At 37.8% G+C, this 14,954-nt stretch overlaps 1 protein-coding gene across 9 annotated transcripts in view; it reads right to left on the minus strand.

Annotated features, from left to right (window-relative positions):
* Positions 1 to 7,133, minus strand: part of LOC144016546 (receptor-type tyrosine-protein phosphatase gamma-like) — a 47,920-nt gene extending 40,787 nt beyond the window's left edge. For all 9 annotated transcript variants that reach the window (XM_077517807.1, XM_077517806.1, XM_077517805.1 and 6 more), the window contains exon 1: positions 6,929 to 7,133. In XM_077517807.1, the coding sequence (XP_077373933.1) occupies positions 6,929 to 6,992 (64 nt within the window). In that variant the 5' untranslated portion in view covers positions 6,993 to 7,133. The remainder of the gene's footprint in view (positions 1 to 6,928) is intronic.
* Positions 7,134 to 14,954: the final 7,821 nt, after the last annotated feature.

A 14,954-nucleotide genomic window follows, 5' to 3' on the forward strand; every position in this document is an offset into this window, starting at 1 on the left:
ATTGCTGCTTGGCCAACCAAAAAAAAAAAAAAAAAAAAGCTCTCAACAGCTCTCATCGCTCACACGGGAGACAAACGAGGATTAAAAACATGAAGGGGGCGAGTTGGAGATGGGGGGGGTGCAGATGAATGCGCGAGGCGGGACAACGGAAGGAGACGAAGACGAAGGCGGCGTGAAAGGACGAGGAAAAAAAAACGAGAGTTTAAGAGGAGCCGCCAGAAAAACGAAGAAATGACGACGGGCACACAAAAAAAGAAAAAAAAAAAGTTTGCCTTTCAACCAAAAGCGACGCCTTCAAATGACTTTCACAAATGCGGGAATTTCAACGTTTACTTATTGCCGACATACGCGAAATCAACTTTACGATCAATGTTAGAACATCAGAAATTTCATGCGGTTGCAACATGAAAAATGCGCCATCTTATAAGACGTTAGCACAATTTAAAATTTCAATAAATTGCACATTTTAGTTGATGAACGTCACGTAACATGACATCATTGACAGTTTAACGTGTTCACATGAACACGTTATAATTAAAAAAAAAACATGCTATAACATAGATGTAGAACATAGGGCGATGATGATGATGATGATGATGATGATGACGATGATATGATGAATCGGCAAGACTGCCAAATTAACAAAATTTAGCTCTAAAAAAATTAACTAAATAAAATAATTAGATAAATGACAAAAAAATTATTGAAAAAATCTAAAACAAAAATAAAATAAAAATAAAAAACAAAAAAACTATATCATGAAACGTTTTCCGGAATCAAATCAGAATACAGTTTAAAAAAACAAAAGTTGTTGCTGTGAAGGCAGACGAATGAATAAATGAATAAGTCATTCGTGGAGGCCTTTAACCCGGACCGCCGCCGCCTCCTCACGCCGGGACCAACACTTGAGCTGTTATTTTTTTTGTTTTGTTTTTGTCAGTGACAGCGTCCTTGGGACAAATGGTGGTGCCGTCATGCTTAAATGCTTAAATAAGCCCCCCCCAACCCTCCTCACTTGCTCATCCCCCCGCGTGAAACTCAGCCAGTCTTTTCTCGGAGACCCCCCACCCTCCTTCGGAACAAATCTCCACTGTGACAGCATCATTCAGGCCCGAGGGGACGGTTGGTTGGACGGACGGACGGATGTTGGGACTGACGGATGGCGGGACGGATTGCAGGACGATATATCGATATCGCGATAACTCGTGATACTTTGTCGCCCATTTTACACCAAGTATCGCGATATTTGTAGTTCATATACCTGGACAGCCACTCGAACGGCTCCATTGTTGATGACTTATTGCGCAATGACTTGGCAGGCCACTAGGGGGAGCCGCTTATAAGAGTGGCAGGGAAATGGATGCAAGTCTTCAGGTGAAGAAGACATTTATCTGTTTATCACTTTTGCATATGTTTCTATGAAAAATGTGGATTTTATCTTCAATTTTAATATTTTCAAACATATTTTATGTTTCGACATTTTGAAGTACAATTTCTGAGGAATATTAATATTAATTTAATTGGATTGAATATTTAATAATAAAAAGAATTAATAATAATAATAAATCAAATACAAATAAATTATTATTATTATTATTATTATTATTATTATTACATTTCCCTGCCACTCTTGTTCGGCGCTCCCCCTAGTGACCTGCCAAACAATTACTCAAAATAATATAAATATATGATGAATACAATAAAATGATAAATACACATAAAATAATGATAAAATAAATATCAAATAATTATAATAATAATATAAAAATCATGTTACAATAAAATAAACACATTATATATATATATATATATATATATATATATATATATATATATATATATATATATATATATATATATATATATATATATATATATATATATATATATATATATATATATATATATATATATATATATTAGGGGTGTCACGATTCGCCAACTCCACGATTCGATTTAAATTTCGATTTTGGGGTCACGATTCGATTTTTTTTTCGATTTTTTTTTTTTTTTTTTTTTTTTTTTCGCTCCCCCACTTTATAACACAGAGGCATATGCTTCTGTAGGCTAAGGCTAGTCTATGATCATTGGTTCTATTCATTGTACAGTAAATCTTATTTCAAAAGATCGGCTACATATAGGTGATGCAATTTCCATATTATTTTTGTGTAAATTTATGTAATATATGATAATTGACATTAGGCAGGAATGATCAAATTCAAAGAATTTATTTACAATATAAAGTTAACCGTCTTGTTCTTACTGAAGTGTAAAATAAAAAATAAAAAAACAAAAACAAAAAGTCACAGTGGGTGCCTGCCATCTATTGACTGTTTTTGGTTACAACAGTGTGCTGTGCGTTCCTCTTAAAATAATGTGCAATGTGCAACAACAACAAAAAATATATTGTATCCAAAGTCATGGAACAAATACAGCCTGAACAAACTATATCCCAACATTTACAGTTGCTGGGCATACTGTAGCGTGGTTCAAGTACACTAATTAAATGTTTGAATCCAGCGTTTTCCAAGGCTGCAGGTCTGCTGCTATAAATAGACCTATGGATCTGGCGTTTCGCGCGAGCTGAAGTGTGTGGAAGTTTCACTGTAAATGAGGATGAAATAGTTGGTTGGACCGTTGTTTTCCCACTTCTAGTTGAATTTGATAAATCTAAATCTTTGTGATGCCTGCGTAAATGTCCCGTCATGTTTGTCGTGTTTCCCGTTGTTACGGCTGGCGGCTCGGGCCATTCAGTTTGAATGCGCCAGCGCGACACTCTGATTGGAGGACTGTGCCAGCGCGACACTCCGATTGGACGACTGTGCCAGCGCGACACTCCGATTGGACGACTGTGCCAGCGCGACACTCCGATTGGACGACTGTGCCAGCGCGACGCTATTGTGTATCCGTGTATTATACCCCTATTAGTTATTGTTTCTCCTCCGTTCTGTCAGTTCTGTCAAATGCGGTTATTATTTGTTCACCTTCCACTTTCACTCCCTTGTCAAACCCCTGCCTGAAATTTCAATTAAAACTACTCAGATGTTAAAGTCGACCCGTGTTTATCTACTCTATATTTTCTGTTATTGTGTTACTTCCCTTCCCCTTGACGAGCCGGGCGTAACACCGTGGCCGAGTACAGTACGCGCACATAGCATATCTTGCAACTGTGGTCTTTTTATCGACAACGTGAACGTTGTCGACATAACTCACCGGGAACGCAAAATGTTTCCAAACTGGTGACGAGAGAAGCGGGAGCGGCTTGAAGCACCATTGCTGTGTCTGTCCGCGCTTGCCATCATGACTGCAGGAGAAGTCAGCTAACAAGTGCCGTTAGCTAGTAGCTGAATGGCTGCGTCTCATTTGCTTTCCTGGGAGGTGGCGGTGGCGGCGGTGGCGGCGGGCGCGAGGGGGGGGGCATCGAATCGTGTGTCCTCTCTTCTATTTCGATGCTCGAAATCGTGACGTAATTTCGATCGATTTCGATAAAAAATCGAAATCGTGACACCCTTAATATATATATATATATATATATATATATAAATAAATAATAATAATAATAAAAAAACTAAGCTCATGAGTCTTCTTCGCCTGAAGACTTGTGTCCGTTTCCCCACCACTCTTATGAGGTGCTCCCTCTAGTGGCCCGCCAAGTAATTGCTCAACAAGTCATGAACAATGGAGCCGTTTATATTGTCTGTATATTAACTACATATATATCGCGATACTTGCGTAGATGTATCGATGATCCATCGGGAGACAAAGTATCACGATTTATCGCCACATCGATATATCGTCACACTCCTACTCACGATCGTAATTACAATTGAATTCATCGTGCAAACCGGTGAGAAAAGATCAAGATGATGAAATGGGCAAGTGATATGGGATGATTTCAATCAGCGCGTTTTTCGTGGTAATCTTGGGAAGTCTTTCAGTCCCAAAGCGGGAGTCCGGAATGAGTCAGTGATGGTGAAGACAGCCAGCGTTTCCAGCTCGAGCTGGAGCGGCGAAATGTGCCAAAGCCGCCGCCGCCGCCGGCGACGACGACGGAAGCTCCGAACCCAAAAAGTCTTCTGCTGGCGCGCCAACAAAAGCCTTCTTCACGCAACTTTGCCAAGTTCTGGCTTAATCTTCCTCAAAAGAGAGCCGAGATAATAAAAAAAACACAAAAAAAACAACCAGCACCGCCACCCCCCCGCCTCCTCCCGCTTCTACTCTGCTCCGGCGTAAACAACCACGTGCTCATTAAAACCGCAATATTCATGACGGGAAAATTGTTTGCTGCAATCAATTACATGCACTTTTACAATATTGATGGGTTCAAATGTTTTCATTCGTTTTTTGTTTTATTGAACCCATCTTGTGAAATTACTGAGTATACATTTTTTTTAAATTGCAAAATATTTTTCCACATTAAATTATTTAATGAAATGACTGCTTGAATGATAAAATTTATGTTTTTAAAAATGTAACCCATCCTGCTCAATAACTGAGTATACATTTTTAAAAATTGCTAAATCATTTTCCAAATTACATTATTTAATGGCATAACTGGCTAGATGATAATAATTATGTGTTTAAAAATGTAACCTCTCGTTAAATTACTGAGTATACATTTTTAAAAATAGATAAATACTTGATTATTAAATTGTCGATTAATTTGATAATCGATTACTTGATTAATTTTAACAGCTCTAATTACATTTTATTATTTGTATTTAACATGTTTTTCCCCTCTCATTGATCTCATGAGGTGAATCGATTTGTTTGAAATAATACAAGAAAACATTTTAACACACACATTTGCCGAAGTATCGATTCAAGTGACGGCAAAAAGAAACAACACATCATAAATGCAAACTTATTTCCTTCTACAGTCCACAAACATGTTAGCATGTTAGCATGTTAGCATGTTAGCATCCTTGCCGACAAATACATTTTCAAAGCACGGCCGTTGCACACGCACGCACACGCGCGGCATTCTGGTGCGTCAGCATGTCGGCACGCCGCAGACGTTTTAATCTCCCCACGCACACACAAGATTATGTACGACACGCTACACGACACGTCCACGCATGTCAACATTGGAACGCGACATCGCGCCAACGCTCAACTGCGCTCGCCTGATAAGACGAAAAAGCTCAGCAAGACAAAAGTGGAGATTTTAATTCATTAATTATCGTATCAGAATCGCTTGACAAAAGCTCGCCAAGCGATAGCTTCATGCTAACGCATAACAGGAAACGCCATAGGCAAGCTAACAAATAGCGCCCGTAAGTGTTTGCCGTCCACTTCGCGGTTGTCTGCATTACGCTGCCCCCGGGTGGCAGATGTCAGCACAACAGAAGGAGCAGCACAATACCCATATAAGTGAAGTAAAAATTCGTTACATTCGATTTCTTGACGTCATTGTTTGTTTTTATGAAGTGAAATATTATACACCAATGTGATTTTTCTTTTGGGAAAAAAAAAAAAAAGATTAAAAAATAATAATAATAAAAAAAAGGGGGGGGGGGGGGATTTTTTATTTTGTTTCAAATTGCCTGTCAAAGTGAAAAGAGCAAAAAGTAAACACGTGATTTAGAGCAAACCAGAACCACATGAGACAGGAACACTTTCAGTACAAAAAAAAAAAAAAAAAAAATCCCATTTTGAAGCCAAACCACATTTAGACTGTGCACCAGAACCACACAAAAATACTTAAAACCAGTTAAATGAAAACAAACGGATAGAAAAGGACCAGGACCACCTTCTGGACCTGAACAAGTTCAATCAGACCCCCCAGAGACTGCAAAAAAAAAAAAAATAAATAAATATATAAATAGGCCACAACAAGTTGGAGGAGCTCCCATTTCAGACCCCTTTTTTTTTTTTTTTTTTTTTTTTTTGCAAGTACACCACAATCACTTGAATTGGGCCCATCCAGCCCGGAACCACTCGGAGCACAAGCACAAGTGGATCACAAGCAACCACTTGGCTTCCAACTGACCTGCACAAGACACAGAGGAGACGGGGTTTTTTTTTCCCCAACTCGTTTTTTCTGACTTTGTTATCCCTCATCAATTTTCAGCACCTGCTTCAGGTGTGTTAGTTTTTGGAGGGTGACGATATCGGTATCGCGATAAATCCTGATACTCCTGATCGATTATCGCAAGTATCGCGATATATGTCGTTAATATGCAGCCACTATAAATAGCTCCATTGTTTGCGATTTATTGAGCAATTACTTGGCAGGCCACTAGGGGGAGCGCCTCATAAGAGTGGCGAGGAAATGGACGCAAAGAAGACTCATCAGTTTACTTGGACTTGTGGAAGACATTTTTATCTGTCCAGCAACTTTTGCATACGTTTCGATGAAAAATTTGGATTGTATCTTCAATTTTAGCATTTTAAAACATATTTTATGTTTCGACTTTTTGAAGCACACAATTTCTGAGGAATATTAATTTAATTGGATTTGAATTTATTTACTTTTGCAATGTTACACACAAAAAAAAAATTGTCACAGTTTATAAAATGAACCGAATGACCATATAACTGATAGTGTTTAATTACGAAAGACACAATTTGTTGACAGAAAGTTGTCTCTGTTAAAGAAGACGTTTGTATTTGTTAAAAAAATAAAATAAAATACACTAAAGTACTCACTGTGAAGAAGACGGCAGTTTTAATCATGTGTTTCAGTGACGGTACAAAAAGAAACGATTTTTCCCATTGAAAAAAAAACCCCGTCAGTTGAGTAGTTTTATCGTAGAGTATCGTCATATCGCGAGTTAATCGTTAGCGTGAACCTTGTCTATGATATGTAGAACCATATCGTACCGTGAGGTTCCCACCCCGCGTTCGTTTTCACATCAAATGGAGTCCGATTTGAATTGACTTGTGAGTGAAGTGGAGGTGAAGTTTGCCAAGTGTGAACTCTGACCTTGTTGGAGCGTCAAGATGATGTGCAGCGCGGCTCGCAGGGTGCAGGCGACCTTGGCGTCCATGTCTGCCTGCCGACCAGCCGGCCGGCTGGAAGTCGAAACGACGAACAAGCGGAACTCGTTCCCGGGACAGCAAAGTGGCGCGAACGTTCACAGAACATCCATGACGCTGCCGAGCTTCCGTTTGCGCCTCCTCTTGCTTCTCTTCTCCTCTTTTCCGACTTTCTTTCCGCTCCTCCGAGGACACACACGCACAAGTAAGCTGCTTCCTCCTCTCCTCTTCTCTCCTCTTCTCTTCTCTTCTCTTCTCTTCTTCTGTCAATCGGCGAGTCGTGGACGCGCCCTGGTGACCCCGCCCCCTTGCGCGCGCGCACGACGACACGCAACCACACGCACACACACAAAAAAAAAGCACACCACCTTCTTTTATCGCTTCCATGATCAACTGAATTTAAGACACGGATTTTATTATCGTTTATAAATTTTAAAAAAAATAATACAAAGAATGCACAATAAAAGTCATTGTAGCAAGTAAAATACATCAAATGAAACCAATATCACCGACTGGGTCCAGTGACAATGGAGACAACGAAAGCACACCTGGTTGGAACTTGGGGGACACAAAAAAAAACAGAGCTGACCACAACAGGTGGAGACATGAACAAGAAACAAAAGAAAATATCAAATGAAATCAGTTCAAAACAACGCAAACGTCCACGAGTGCAGTTAGAATTATTGTGGGAATACTGAAATGCTAAGTTAATGCTAATTTAGCATTCTATGTTAGCATGCTAAGTTAGCATGCTATGCTAATGCTAATGCTAAGTTAGCATGCTAAGCTAATCCTACTCTAATGCTAATTTAGTGCGGTTAGAATTATCGTGGGAATGCCAAAATGCTAAGTTAATGTTAATTTAGCATGCAGTTAGCATGCCAAGTTTGCATGCCAAGCATGTTAAGTTAGCATGATAAGCTAATGGTAATTTAGCCTGCTAAATTAGCGTGCATGCTAAGTTAATAATCAGCTAATGCTTAGCTAATGCTAAGCTAATGCTAAAATTTAGCATGCTAAGTTATCATGCTAAACTAATGCTGATGCTAAGATAATGCTAAGCTAATGCTAAGTTAGCACATTAAGCTAGTGCTAAGCTAATGCTAAACTTTAAACAACACAACAATTATCGGCTTATCGGTTATCAACATCAGCACTTTCTAAATGATTGGTTTATCGGTATTGGTTGAAAATAGCATTACCGTGCGTCGCTAATAAAAACATATGTCTAAATGCACTAAATACACTTAGATAATATTACTATTACTAGTTATGTAATTACTTTGTCATTTTAACATAATTTATCCTTCAATTTCAATCATAGGCATTCAGCTATTGGCATTAAACTTTCAGCATTCCCACGCAATTGGTCCAGAAATTGCACTTAGTCTAGTTTCTAAAGAAATACAGAAATAATAAGAAATAATTTGATTTAAGTCAAATTTCTCCATGAAAGTCAATATTTACATTAAAGTAATTTGCATTCAAAAAAAATCTAAAATACAATAAAATGTATACTGTACTTACCATTACTGCTTAGAGGTAGATGGAAAAGAAAAGGAGGAGGTTGATGTGGGAAAAAAAGAGGGTGAAAAAGCCAAAGATACTCCCACAAGTGCACAAGCGCTAGCTAGTACGAGCTAAGGGCTAAATAGAGGCGGACGAGGAGCCAAAATGGGGGACGAGGAGCCAAAATGGCAGACCAGGCGTAACCGTTGTAAAGTCGAAAGCATGTGCATGATTTTTCAACTCTTTTCATCATTGAAGAAAGACAAGAGTGAGATACATAAAATGTACGATCATGTTTATTTATTTATTTATTTTTAAATGTAATGCTTTTTTTCAGTGAATTTAATTAATTTTTTCAAGTGTTTTTCCAACTTTTCCTCTTTGAGCGCGTGAAGATATTCCAAGTAAATTCCGGCGAATACATTTGCATAATTTACGCTGGATTATCTCAAATTTATGCAAAAACTGCTTTCCACTTGTTAGCGTCAATGTTCACAAGGGTGGAGGGGGGGCGTTGGGGTGCAGCAGTTGGGGGGGGTTTGTAGATAAACGTGCACCCCCCCCTAAAAAAAAAAGAGAAGATCCCATTTGAGGAGCCGTGGACGTCATCAGCTTTTATTTTTTGGAAAAACACGACTCACCCGCTGAATTTTTTTTTCTCCTTAAGCGCCGCATGTTCCCGCGGCGACGCCAGGAAGCGGTTACCGTGGCGACGCCTCCACACCCTGTTGACACTTGATGATGTAGCTTCTACGACAGAACGATTTGTCAAAAAAAAAAGCCGTGCTAATTGCTAACTGCTAATGTTAGCCTCACCGCTAACCAAGGTTATTTTAGTTAACTAAAACTAACAAAGAAGTAAAACCAAAATTCAATAAACAATTTCGTTAATTAAATAAAAACAAAAATGGCTTTTTAAGAAATGAAAACTGAAACTACATTTCATGTTCACAAAACTTCAACTTCCCCACCACTGCTAGGCTACTTGCTAATGTGCTAATATTAGCCTAAATTTGAGCAAGTACACAGACACACACGTCTAGATGACGTCTGTGAAGGACATTTTGATTTGTTGATCATTTCCATGAACATGCAGCACATTCGATGCTAAGCTAAGCTAGTTGTTAAAGCTTGAATGTTAGCCTCATCTCTAACACGCACACCGTTTATGATCGGCTGAAAAATTCTTGCGATTGTGTTGCGTCATTGACTCGTCATCAACTTCACCGCCGCTGCTAGGCTACTTGCTAATGTGCTAATATTAGCATAAATTTGAGCAAGTGCACACGTCTTGATGACTATGGTATGCTAATTAGCCTTAACAAGACACATCGAGCTGTGATTTGTTGATCATTTTCATGAACTTGCATTACACTTGATAGACATATCACGGGTTCTGCTAAGCTAGTTGCTAACGCTCGAATGTTAGCCTCACGGCTAACACGCAAACCTTTTGCGGTCGGCTGAAAAGTTCTTACGATTGTGTTGCATCACTGACTCGTCATCAACTTCACCACCGCTGCTAGGCTACTTGCTAACGTGCTAATGTTAGCCTAAATTTGAGCAAGTATGCACACGCGCACGTCTTGATGACCATGGTATGCTAATTGCTAATGTTAGCCTCAACACAACACATCTGTGATGGGCATTTTGATTTGTTGATAATATCCATGAACATGTATGACGATTATCACGGTTCTGCAAAGCTAGTTGCTAACGCTCGAACGTTAGCCTTGCTGCTTGGTGGCGATGCACTTTTGCGTGATTCAATGAATCCGTTCCGTCACGTTTTCTCCAATGTCCGCTGACCCTCTTCTGGTGACACGTTAGCCGGCTGGCCTCCATCTTTGAAAGGGAGAGGCGTTGTCCGGCCTTCTCCGCCCGCAGATGAAGTTACATGGGAAGCGGCGGCGGCCATTGAAGGTGACAAAACCGCTAAATCAGATAACAACATCTGCTTTTTTTTTTGTTGGTGTGTGTGTGTGCATTACATGTTCATTCTTTCCCACAAAACGACTTTGACTCGGAAATGATGATGAAATGTTACTTCAAACTTTCTGTTACTCGCCATCAGGCTTATAATAGTTTGGGAATAAAAACATGGAACCTACAAAAAAAAAGTTTAGTCTCTTCTTTTATAAGTTTAAAAAAAAAGTGTTTAAATTTTGCATTAGCATTAGAATATAGCTAAGTTTCATTATTATTCACAAACCTGTTGAAAACACCGGGAAAAAGAGCTTGTTGCAACATGGCCATGGTTGATCTCTTATACTCTGCTGCCACCTGCTGGCCTTTTTTTGTCATTACTATCATTGCTTTAAGCGACCTCTTCAGGTTAGAAGCTGCAGCAAAGCCTAGCATAGAAAAAAACAAACATTAAAAACGTATAAATACGTTTTTGGTAGGCAAGAACAAAGTATTAAAAAATGTATTTATATATTTTTGGGTTTGAATGAGTTAATTACCAAAGACTTAAACAAATGACTTTTTCGCTATCATTATAGTTATGGTTAGTTTTGTAAACATAAAATGTAGTTTCAGTTAATTTTGATTTAAAAAAAAAACATTTTTGTTTTTATTTCATTTCGTTAACGAAATTGTTTTTTTAATTTTAGTTTTGTTGTTTTAGTTTTTGTTTCCTAAAAATAACCTTGCTCGCCATTGGTGGTGACAAAACATGTGCCGGAAAATGGATTCCTCATAAGAATCCATTTTAAATGTCCCAAAACGGATTTTACTTCAATTATTTTATACTGTCGTGCCCTTTGTTCGTGAGTGCGTCTATAGGGAGCGCTGTTCATGTTGTACCCGATTTGGCCACTTAGGGGCAGTGTGGTTCTGACACTGTTAAGTTGTAGCCACATTAGCGAGTAGAAGGAAAAAGTCACGATCAAGTTATGCCAATAAAAGCGTTTTTTTTGTTGTTGTTGCAACGTAGGAAGATACCATATGGCGGTGAGTAATTTGAAAAATAAGATGCTTCTCTGTAAAAATTCCTGAAGCGTTTTTGTATGAATAGCCGTTCTTTTTGAGTGATAAAAGTGCTAATTAGCAAGTAGCGCGCTAATTAGCATTAGCGAGTCGGGCTGGAGCAGATCATGACGACTCTTTGTACATCTAGAAATTGAAGCACAAGTCATCGTCACTCAAATATTTTTCAATCAAAAATAGATACTGAGTCATAAAACCAAACAGAATCAAAAATTGTATATTTAAACGTCGAAAATATTCCGCCAAACGATAATCCTGATGAAAGTTTGCTATCTTTATGCTAACGTCAAACGGGAAATGCCTGAGACAGGCTAATGGAAATTAGCATGGCTGTTAACAGTCATGCTAAAGCGTGTTAGTGACACGTTGACAAGTCTGCGTGTGCACGCGCGTGTGCGTGCATGCGTGTGCGCGGGCGTGCACACGTGTGTGATTTGTTGTCGAGTGTGTCGTCGTAATCCCGCCCCCAACATCAATTGCATGGATTGAGGTAACCAGGTCACGCAGAAGAGCGCGGGGTGTCATTAAACACATCCCCCGCCTCCCCCCGAGTAATCCGATACACCCGCCGCTACACTTTACTCTATGATAGTCCCCGCCCACCCACGAAGAGGTCAGAGGTCGGATACCAGCTCATGGTCCTCGGCAGATTTCATATCAACATCAGAGATGGCGATTACTAGGAAGTACTTGATCGACCGTTGCGGTCAATGTGATTTTTTTAATAAATTCTTAGTTTAATTTTAGTTTTAGTCAGTTTAAGTATTAGTTTGAGTTTTTTTCAAGGTCTAAATTCTAACTGATGGAATTTTTCATTTTATTTAGTTTTTTTATTTTATTTTGTTTTGAGTTTTTTTTTATTTAGTTAGTTTTAATTCATTTTCAGGGTGTTTCTGTTAGTTTTTATTAGTTTTAGTTATTTAATAAATGCTTAGTTTTATTTTTGTTTTATTTAGTTTAAGTATTAGTTTTAGTTTTTTTCAAGGTCTACATTCTGATGGAATTTTTCATTTTAGTTTAGTTTTTTTTAAAGTTAGTTTTAATTCGTTTTCATGGTGGTTCTGTTAGTTTTTGTTCGTTTTTGTTATTTGATAAATGCTTAGTTTTAGTTTAGTTTTAGTTTAGTTTTCAATATTAGTTTTAGTTTTTAAAAGAAATGTGGATTAATTGTGTGCAATATTTCAAAAAAATTCAAAGGGCGTGACGTCATCTGAAGGTGCATTTCAATTGGCTGCTGCGAGATGACGTCACTTCCTGTTTATATCAAAATCATCCCCAAAGTCTCATGCATTCGATTAATTACCAAAGACGAAAGCGAAGGACATTTTTTGCTATCATTTGTAGTTTTAGTTCATTTTGTAACATAAAATGTCGTTACAGTTCGTTTTCTTTTTTTTTGTTTGTTTGTTCTTTATGATTGTTTTTATAACCTCGCTATTTATTCGTGGCCGATTGTAAAGCAGGCATCGACGTTTGTGCAAGTTGAAGTTGATGGGAACCGTGCGCGTCGCTTTGAAGCCGGGCCCTTATTGTTGGGGGGCGTTTGTGATCCGCCCGCTTCCTTTGTGGCCCTCCGGCCTGCGCCGAAGATTGAGCGTCGCTAACGACGACGACCACTCTCAGCATTCCGGGATGGGAGGGGCCTTTGGAGGACGCTTCACATTCTTCCAGGAGCACAAAAAACGATTCTGTTTGCCCACAAATTATGATCCGCGTTTGAACACTTCCATCCTATTATTACACTCATCCCCCAAAAAATTTTTTTGTTTATTTTATCGGTTAGTTTATTTGTTGGAATTCAATTAAAATATTGGAAATTAATCAATTGGTAAATTTAAATTAGTCCTGTCAAAGTTAAAGCATTAAATAATTAGTCACAAAAAAAAATCATGACATGAACTCATTTGCTCCCAAAAACATATTAATGTGTTCTATTTAAAATATTACCAGTGTCCCAAAGACGTATTTATGCGTTTTTTGTTTGTTTTGTTTTTTATACTAGAGCAGACAGAAATTTTGATGCAGCCTCTGAACTGAAGAGAACGATTCAAGCAATGGTAGTTATTACAAAAACAGCCAGTGGGTGGCAGCAGAGTATAAGAGATCAACCAGGGCCATGTTGCAACAAGCTGTTTTTGCCAATATTTTCATTGTACATGAAAAATAATGGCATTATCAAATTCATTCTCGACAAAATATTAAGTTTTTACTTCCGACAGCTCAATTAGTCAAGTTTCCCTATAATTAAATTATACAAGTAATTAACTGATTAGAAAAAAAAAAGGAGGAGGATCAAAAAAAATGTTGAAGACATCCTCATAACATGAAATGTTGAAAGAATGAACACATAACAGGTGCAAAATTAAATTTGGCAGGCATGAAATGTTGATTAAAAAAGCCTTTTTAATTAATCGTGATTAATCAAAATTCTCAGACGTGATTAATCTGATTGAAAAAAATGTAATCGTTTGACGCCTCCAATGTCAGTGATCAAATATATTTTTTAAAATTTAAAATTATTTTATTAGCAGAAGAACCTATTTTTAAAATAAAATGGTTCCATTTTTATTTTTATTAATAAAAGGATTAATGAATTAATCAAATAAAAAAAATAGGCATGACAATTTCACATTTAACGTTCAATTATTAGTAAAAATTAGAAGGACTAATTAATTAATCAAATAAAAAAATAGGCATGACAATTTCACATCTAACGTACAATTATTAGGGAAATAAAAATGTTGATAGATATATAATAGATTATAAGTTAATTAAATTGGGAAAATGTATTATAATATAAATATAATATTTAATAATATACAATATTATATAATAATATAATAAATAAATAAATAAATAATATCTAATAAAATGAGTAGAAAAATATTTGTAAAATGCAAATGTTTACATTTTTTTGTTTTATTTTATTTATAATAAAATGAATGATATGGAAAATTGTGCCCAAATGATAATTTCATCATCAAAAGATTTTAAAATTTTTGCACACGCTTTGTCACCTTATTTGCACATGATGTGACTTTTGCGCCTGATGCACGCCCCCTCCCAATTCCCCCCCCAACCTCACCCACACCCACACACTTTGTGTTGTCGCGTCTCCGAGCAACATTTTGACTTTTTTTTTTCTTCTAACCATTCTGCTTTTCTTCCGACACACTGAAGCAAAGTTTCTGTTGAAAAGAACTTTTTTTTTTTCCTCCAACACTTTTCATGCCAACTTTTTGTCCATTTGCGTGCTCCACTGTAACGAGTGTCCCGCCTACCCCACAAAACCAAAAGACAAAAAAGGTGCCGATGCATCATTCATAAAAAGTCCAGCACAACTTTCAAGTGTGCCGCCGTGGTCGCTTCAAAGATGCCCTCAAAAGCTCTTGAGGGCTTTTCAGCGCACGGCGCAAAAGCTCCACACCCGCACTTTTCTCAGGAATGGGGGGGGGGGGGGGCTCTTTTTGTGA

The sequence above is a fragment of the Festucalex cinctus genome, chromosome 3 (genome assembly GCF_051991245.1).
Source record: "Festucalex cinctus isolate MCC-2025b chromosome 3, RoL_Fcin_1.0, whole genome shotgun sequence".
Lineage (NCBI taxonomy): Eukaryota > Metazoa > Chordata > Actinopteri > Syngnathiformes > Syngnathidae > Festucalex > Festucalex cinctus.